Source organism: Heteronotia binoei, chromosome 2, assembly GCF_032191835.1.
Source record: "Heteronotia binoei isolate CCM8104 ecotype False Entrance Well chromosome 2, APGP_CSIRO_Hbin_v1, whole genome shotgun sequence".
Lineage (NCBI taxonomy): Eukaryota > Metazoa > Chordata > Lepidosauria > Squamata > Gekkonidae > Heteronotia > Heteronotia binoei.
The window spans coordinates 87,523,150-87,532,044 of NC_083224.1; the positions used below are offsets into that span (position 1 = coordinate 87,523,150).

Consider the following 8,895-nt stretch of genomic DNA (forward strand, 5'->3'; position numbering starts at 1 on the left):
CCCGGGTAAAGATGCTTTTGTGGTAGCAAAACCTCTGACATTGCAGCATAGGACTGCGATATGCTCAGATTTTGCCACCCTCTTTCTTGGATCTGAAGACTGTCAATCCTAGGTAGTGGTGGTAGTGCTTGTTCCTTGTTTTTGTGTGTTGTCTTCAGTGGAGCGTATCCACAGACAGAAGGATTTCGGCCTGCAGAATATGACTTTCTCTCCTTCCCCTCCTCCTGCAGCTCAAAGTGCCCCTCTGAAATTCTTCTCCTGAAGGACAGGGACCCCTAGAAATGCCATTTTGAGGGGGGCGTATTTTGGACTGCAGCAGCAGTTCTTCACGAGCAGTTCTTTCTGAGGAAACAGCTTGTTGAATCTAAGGCCATTTGTTTGGAGACAGGAGTGAAAGCAAGGAACTATCCCCTGCAGCTTCCAGTCCCTGCCTTGGACACAGGCTGTTTTTGAGTCCCAGGCAGATGGTTGTGGGGATTGCTTTCTCTGGTGGTTTTTCTGTGTGGCAGAAGTGTATACACATGAAGCAATTTCCAGAAACTACCCCAATATGCTTCATGCTTAGTGGCTCTCAGTTTCCAGACAGATGGGTGGTGGCAGTCACTCTCTGTGTTTTTCTCCCCACGGATAAGTCAGTGATAAGAAACAGAGATGAAGTGCCTGTAGATGTTACAGCTCCAAGATCAAACTTCTCTTCCATTTAAAATGGCAAGATCCTTGAGTTATGGGGCTTTTTGACTGCTCTGTCTGGCTTTTGATAATGATCCATCTTATAGTAAACACTGCTCTTCTGTCTTTGCTTTGTTGCTGCTTTATTGCTCTTGCTTTTCCATGAAACTAGAAGGACAGAGGATAATTGAAGTTCCTTCCCTATATTTTTCAGACTTACAGGCTACAGAGCGCCTTTGTGGTTGGAAGTGGTCGGCTTACCTTACATGCTGCTCCTTCATCATTGTGCAGAGAACATTGCCAGATGCTGGTGGTGGAGTTAGAAGCCGGGGATGTTGGTGAGTATTGTCCTATGGCCCTTGCTGATGTTATACTGCAGCATGGGTTGGCCCATAGTGTTTTGGGCCCTGTTCAGTGCTGCCTGTTGTACCCAATGCACTAGGAAAAAAGTCAAGCCATGGCTACAGCAAATGATAATTGTGCCCAACTAAATGTTCTAAGTGTCATTATACAACAGAGAAGATAATGTATTCTACACCCTGTCTTTTGGGAAATGCATGAACTCTGTGTATCCAATATGGTCTAAATTGATGCTTCCCACTCTGGAAGGATGCCTTGCCATTGTGGAAAGCTTGCTGAAAGGCATCAGCTTAGTTTGCTGCAGCAGTAAAAAAGCAAACAGCTATTTAAACAAAGGGTATGATGTATGGCAGAATGTTGCTACACCAGTATCCATGGCACCCACTTTTTGATTATCTACTGTACTGTTCTTTACCATACTTGAAAGCAGAGCTGTACAACTGAAAAATTAACAGAAAACTACTCTTGGTTAAGCAGGTTTCACTCTGGAAGCAACTGTGATAGCCTGTTGGAACAAATATGACAACAGAATCGCTATGGTACCTTGAAGATTAACAAATGTCTTATGGCAGGAGTGTCAAACATGCAGTTTGGGGGCCAAATCAGGCCCCCGAGCAACTGGCTGTCATCTGCTTCCTTCTCCCTATATCTTGCTTCCTTCTGCATCACAGCTTGCTTTGCCAGGCTTGCTCAATTGCACAGGAGCTACAGAGCAAAAGCTCTGTTTTCTCCATTGGCTGAGGCTTCTCCCTTGGGGAAGAAATGGGGAGACAGAGCTTGCTTGCTTTGCCAGGCTCTTTCAGTCCCATAGCAGAGATACTGAGCCAAGCATCTCTTCCTTGTATCGGCTGAGGCTTGCTCCCCTCCTGGTCCCCTGGGGAAGGAAGGAGAAAGCCAGAGCTTCCTTGCTCAGTTCCCTGGATCCCAAGGGAGAAATACATAGAAAGCACCAATGTGCTAATGTTTTAAGCATGTTTTATTTTAAGGGTTTTTTTTTTTTAATCTTCAATTGGATTTGTCTGTGTCCTTTGCAAAAGTTTATATCTCTGCTACCTAATCTTAAATAGGTACACACATGGCCCGGCCTAACATGGCCCGGCCCGACAAGGTCTCATTTATGTCAGATTTGGTCCTCATAACAATTGAGCTTGACACCCCCGTCTTATGGTATGACTCTCTGTAGAGCAATGCTTATTTCCTCTAATAAAGTAGTTCTCACCTTAAAAAGTTTGTGTCATAGTAAATTCATTACTTTCTTGAAGTACTGATAAATTGCTGGTAAAGATTTAGGACTCTGAAAAAAGAAAGAGATTGATATGGCTCAACACATTTGGCAGTCTTTGCAGTTACATGCTTTGTAGCACTGCAGAGTTCAGTTTTGAGAATGCTCCTGTTTTCTGTTTCCCTTGATATAGGCCTAAAAGGATAATCAGGAGTCAGGACTCTTAAAAAGACTGTCCTGTTTTTAAGTTCATTACCATTGGATGGAAGAGAAAAACTGACTCATATAATTGAGGTCGAACCATGTAAATAAATATTTTGGGAGATCAGACTAATTTGTGAAGGGCATAGCTTGCCAGTGCATTGCCATTTTAAAAGTAGATTACTGTAGAACAGACTCATGCAATATCTTTGCTTTTCCAACCCTGAAGGCTTTGTGAACATGGAATATTGGACAACAAGTTTTAATTCTATGGGATCAGAGCCTGCCGTTGTTTGTGATGGATCCGCCAGCTAAAAACACTTGAGAAAGAACCCAGATTCAGTATGAGAAAACTGCACAATCAAAGACAAGGAAGCAGAGTACAGAAGAGATGAGGATGATGTAGCCTCAATTTCCAAGGATGTGGTTTTCCTTATTCTGCACATCTTGCAGCGAGGGAGACTGTACACTTTAAAGGGGCATCTTCATCAGACCTTCAAGATAATATGGACCCTTCCTTAAATGTATCAGACGTAATTGGAGGAGCCCAAGATTTCTCTGTTTTCACATAGAGTTGTCCTTGAAAGTCAGTGGAAGGGTTCGGAAATGGGAGAGGATCTGTGCTCTTTGTGAGCACCACTTTCTGACACGTCAGATGGAGTTCTTACTAAATACTTCTTTCCAGACATCCTGGAGATGTATTGTCCAGACTGCTTACTAGTCTGTATCTGGGTCACTTCTACAAAAGGAACAAGTTACTGAAATGTAATCTGAAGCCTGAGGACACAATTGCGGGAGGAATCTGCTCTGATCTGGTTCTGTGTTACAGCCTGGGCACAGAAATTTCATCTGCAGCTGCAACCTTTGCCATGATGTGATGACTCTTCTGCATTATCATAATATTCAAGCATAATTCTTTCCAGTAAAATCTACTATATTTGCTCCCCTAACAACCCTCTGGTGTGATTTTATGTAGCCATCCTTTTTTGTGTGTATGTGGTTAAGGTGGAGTTTGTGTATTTGCCAAAGGGGAAGCACTTTGCAAATTTCCTTTCCATTCCTCTTCACCAATGCGTTAAAATGCATATTCTTACTGATTCCCTAGATTGGATCAATAATGTCAAATCTAGGATTTTTCAAAATGATTAAGCATTTGGCTGCTTAGTGCAATATGCTATAGGGTTGTTTTTGTTTTATTTTTGCAGAAATTGTTAAGGATGATTCTTCTGAAAATTGGGCTTTTTTTGAGAGCACCCCAAATAATCCACATTTTGGTCTGCTATAGCTGTATCCATCTAAGCCTACGAAATGATGTTAAAAGTTTTCCATGCATATTTTGCTCTAATACTCTTGCCCATCTCTTGTTTAAAAATGCTGATGGGTGGATACTCTAATTACTGTAATTAAGGGCAGGGTTGTATCAGGGAGTTGTTAAGGACTGTGCTATGTGTATGCTTGTGTTCTTCCCCTTCCCCTGTGTTTTGTTGTTTTCCTGAGTCTTAATCCATGTTTTAGAATGCATGTTGATCATCCTTGAGCTCCTTCCAAGCTCCTCTGTCTTGTGCCTTTAGAGAGGATCAGTTTCAAGCATGTGTTTTCTACAGTTGTGGTGGTGCTTCCCAAGAGTGAATCTTTAGGTTCCTGCTATATTAAGATAATCTACAGCTGTGTCAGGCAGGCTGCAGTTAGAGCCCAGCAATGAGGGCTTGGGCATCAACTTGAACATATTTATATGCAATTAGGGATTTTTTAAAAAAACCCCAAAACAATGCACTTTCCAAACAAGAAGAAAAATTTATTTATTTATAAGTAGAGCTCAGTTTTAAAGAAAAGGCTGGAACAACCTATCAGAATCAGGGCCCAGTTCTTTTCAGTACTGTGCCAAATGCTTCCTATTTAATTGTGAGCGGTCTGTTTATCAGACATGCATTGCTGACTTGCAGAATGTAATGTGAGACTAGCATATGACCCTGAAATTGGAGATTTGTGTATTATAAAGATCAACATATAAAATAGGGGATAGCACTGTGGAAGTCTGGACTTTTGGAGGGTTGGTTTTCAGTTTGCCTCCTTCTCCAGCATTTTCCTTGACCTTGCAATCCTTTGCCTACACCCCCACCCCCATATTTTCTGTCTTTCTTTTTTGTATAGTGGGAACTCTCACACTTGCTTCTTCAAACCTGCCTGAGATTGATAAGGGGAGGGGAAGCTTTAAGAGCAGAATATCATTAAGAAGATATCAGATAACAGCAGGTAGAGTAAGACTGGATCCTATCTATCATGAGCAGAAGCAAATTTTCCAAACACACCCCATCCCCTGCAACCAGTGCGACCTACATTCTCCCTTGAAATCATACGGAAGCGGGGCGGGGGGGGGGAACAGGCTGGTGGGACATCAGGAACAGAATAGTGGTGTGAAGTGGGGCTCTGCAATGGAAGGAGAGAAACAGCTGTCCCCTCTCTGCTGGCAGAAGTGTTGTCTGCCAGCAGAAAACATAGTTAGGATCCAGGCTGCAGAACTTGTTCTATTACTTCTGAATAAGTGACAACCACCTGAATTTATAACAAAGCTACAGGAAATCATGCTGATCTTATTTTATTAAGACAATTAAGCAACGGGTGAAAGATAAGTGAATAGGAATCTAAAATTTACGTATTTTGAGTTCTTTTTTTAAAAAACCCTACTTTTTGAAGCATGCAAGTTTGTCTTGGTTTCTAGGTTTATTCAGATTGGGTATGGTCAAGGATGAGGGCAAGTTTTAATCTTTTTATTTTGTCTGGTATGGACACCATTTCTAGTTTGGTAGTAAAATCTCTTATCTTAGGGAATATCAGCAATGCTGATAGCTAATAGCAAAAGGGTAAAAAAATTCCTTCTTTCTGTAAACCTCAGGGTCTTGAGAGAACTGTGGCTTTGCAGTCCAGTTTGTGCATATGCTGTATAAGCATTCTCATAAAAACATTTTTTCTTCTCAAATGCGGATCAGTAAATAGTTTGTTGGACAAAAGAGAATTAGTCTGCCTTGCATACAACTGGCTTTCCACGTGCACTTCTTTCCACAGGCTTTTGCCTTTGTGTCTAGGAGGTACTGTGCACGTGGCCAAGCCTCATTCCCTCTGGAGTTTACATCATTTGTTTTTAAACTTCCAGTACATTTTCTCCCTTCCCTTCCCCAAGCTGCAAGGAATTAAAAGCAGAAGTAATTGCTCAACAAGGACCAGAGGTCTAAGTTTTCTGATTTTCGGCTGATTAAGAGCACTTTATCCAATCACAGTTTTTCATGGCTGATCTGGAGTTCCAACTACCATTCTAGAGCATACTATAGCACCTGCCCCTGTCTGTTTCTGCAATGGCTAGCTAGAAGAATAATATTATTCTTTCTGACATTTACTGCAGCCCTGGAGAATGAGGTTGAAAAGGAACCTTCAGGAAGACCAGTCATCCTATGAATTAAAATTTGGACTCCAAGTCTGATTATTTGATCAAGATCTGCAGATAAGTCACCCATTCAAAAACAACAAAAAGCCTTTCAGAGTAATTGCTGTTTGTGACACACAGTCATAAAGAAATACTTTCCCAAACTCTGCAACAGGCATGATGTGTGAACTGTAGGAAGTTGGGCAAATTCCAAGTTTGGTAATGAAATATCTGTCACATACTTGGTTCTAAAACATTTCAGCAGAAATTGTGTGTATACAGTTACTGTCCTTTGCTGTTTCTCACTCCTCTGCAATCTTTTAATGCTTTTTTGTTGCATGCTACTAATTCTTTCTTCCACAAATCATTACATGTGCCCATAATTATGCATCTTGGCCTGTGTTTCATTTCTCTTTCATGTCTTTTCTGCTGTGCCAAACTGGTAGAGGTTAATGTCTCAACTCATCTCTCTCTCTCTCTCTCTCTCGGCTTGGCTTCGCGCACGAAGATTTAAGAAGGGTGCAATAGTCCACGTCTGCTGCAGGCTCGCTGGTGGCTGACAAGACCAATGCGGGACAGGCAGGTCCGGCCACAGTGGCTGCAGGGAAAAGTCTCAACTCATAATGCATTCTTATATCCTGTGCCTGGGATCCCAAAGATTGGCTCATCATGGTGCAGGAAGATGGCATATTAATTGTTAAGAGTTCACCAGACAAAATGCAACTTGCCAGTTTCTCTTAGTAATGAGAGTTTTTTCCCTATAAGCAAATCACTCTGCCTTGGTGAATTGACTTGATCTGACATAATGGCAAGAAGAGGTGAATGGGGTGGGGCAGGCTTATTGATCTCAAGGCATTCAAACTGAGACTTTCCCAGTTGCTTAGCCACACCCTGTACCTCTTCATTTGAATGCAAACTTTTGTGTTTAAGTCACTACGGTCTTTTTCAAAACTGCAACTTTTAGACTAGTTTCAAAGTTCAATGCAGCCTTTGTGTAAAGTATAATCAAGTGGCTTTCTGAGACTTTCTGAACAGTTGTAGAGAGAATGTGGGTTTTCCTGATAGACAGTGTGGGAAGATGCTATGTGATTTGGTCCTTTTTACTCCTCTTGGAGGAAAACTTCCGATCTGAAAGGAAAGGAGTAATCTCTAACCTGCACTTTCAGCAAGACTGTACTAGTTGGAACCTTCTTCGAGCTTCTGTCCTGCCAGGTGGTGAGCACACCAACCATTCATCTGCCACATTGCAGTCTTTGGGCATTTGGCACCCACAAAGACCATATCCTGAGTATCAAGATACCTGGCTGCTTTGTAGCAAATGAATAAGACAGCATTTATATCTCAGAGTAATCAGTTTTTTCCTCTTCGTATGTTATATGTTGGGGAATATGCAGTTCAAGGAAGTCTAAAAATGGTGGTTTTTAAAAGAAAATGGGTTCTGCTGTTTTATTGAGTATCGGAAATGCTGGGCTTTCCTATTGCATTTAAGACTTGAACAGATGACTTTTATTTTTTTGACATCATTTGTCTGTGCAGGGAATATGTGTAAAATGGCTCACTGTTGTACTTATTACAATGGCTCAGGGCTGAGAGGGAAATAGTGCTATATGTATTGGAAAAGCATAAGCACCAAATTATAGAACTTTATTTTGCTTGCAATGAAAGAATGTAAATATGCAATTCATGCAGTTTTATGGACAATTCTAAACTAATATATTATAATTTTTGTATATACTTGGAAAATGCCTGTAAAGAATGTAAATAAGTCAGATATGTTTGTTTGAGGGTGGGGGATTTTTATTTTTTGAAATTAAAAATGGCTGTTGATGCACTTTCCCCTAAGTGGCTTTTCCTCTTTATTTGAAAAAAAAAATCATTCCAACAAACCACTGTTTAGTCCATACTACTTTGAGGGTTAATAAAACCTATGGGATGTGGGGAGGAATGTATGTTAGAACCCTGCTGTCCAGTGGTGAAGTGGCAAAGTGATTCATGTACTCTGCCAAGAAAGAAAAAAAAGTCTGGCTAGAATTTCCTGAAATTACAACTGGTCTCAAGGTAAAACAAAACAGTTTCCTGGGGGGTGGGAATGGCTGTTTTGGAAGGTAGATTCTACCTTACCGAGGTCTCTCCCCTCCCCAAACTCTACCCTCTCCAGGCTCCACCCCTAAAATCTCCAGGAATTTCACAATGCAGAGCTGGTAACTAGGGTTGCAAAATCCAATTCAAGAAATATCTGGGGACTTTGGGGGTGGAGCCAGGAGACATTGTGGGCAGAGCCAGAAGCAAGGGTGTGACAAGCATAATTGAACTTCAAGGGAATTCTGGCCATCACATTTGAAGGGACCCACGCGTCTTTTAAATCCCTTCCCTTCATAGGAAATAATGAAGGATAGGGGCACCTTCTTTTGGGGCTCATAGAATTGGACCCTCTATTCCAATCTTTTTGAAACTTGGGGGGTATTTTGGAGAGAGGTACTGGATGCTATGCTGCAAATCTGGTGCCTCAACCTCAAAAAACAGCCCCCCCAGAGCCCCAGATACCCGTGGATCAATTCTCCATTATTTCCTATGAGAATAAGTCTCCATAGGGAATAATAGAGTTCCCTCCCACCGTTTTCTCTCTCTCACTCACACACACACTTAACTGTCTCTGGTGCAAGTGGGCAGCCGTGTAGGTCTGAAGCAGTAGAACAAAGCAGGAGTCTTTGGTGCCTCCACAATGAGGTCTAGAAAGTACAGGGGCTACGCTGCTCTTTTACACACACACTCGTCCGAAAGGAAAGCAAAACAAACAGAGGGGCTGCACTCTGACGAGGTCTGCTGTTGCTAACCCTTCCCCATGAAGTACTTCCTGCTCCAATTTAAAGGCGCACACACATTTTAAAACTGCAAACAGGTCCTGCCCAAGATCTAGAGGTACAGGGTGGCTTTGTGTGGGGGGAGCTTTCCCCCCGCCAGCCAACTGGCTGGGGGCGGAGGGAAGCCTGTAAAACCGGGGAATCCCCCACTGGGAACTGGGGAT

The 8,895-nt window shown here is 42.1% G+C and overlaps 1 protein-coding gene across 1 annotated transcript in view; it reads left to right on the forward strand.

Moving 5' to 3' along the window:
• The window catches only part of C2H6orf89 (chromosome 2 C6orf89 homolog), a 55,539-nt gene extending 52,136 nt beyond the window's left edge, over positions 1-3,403 (forward strand). The window contains exons 7-8 of the mRNA XM_060231519.1: positions 884-1,007; positions 2,682-3,403. Of these exons, the coding sequence (XP_060087502.1) occupies positions 884-1,007; positions 2,682-2,767 (210 nt within the window). The 3' untranslated portion in view covers positions 2,768-3,403. The remainder of the gene's footprint in view (positions 1-883; positions 1,008-2,681) is intronic.
• Positions 3,404-8,895: the final 5,492 nt, after the last annotated feature.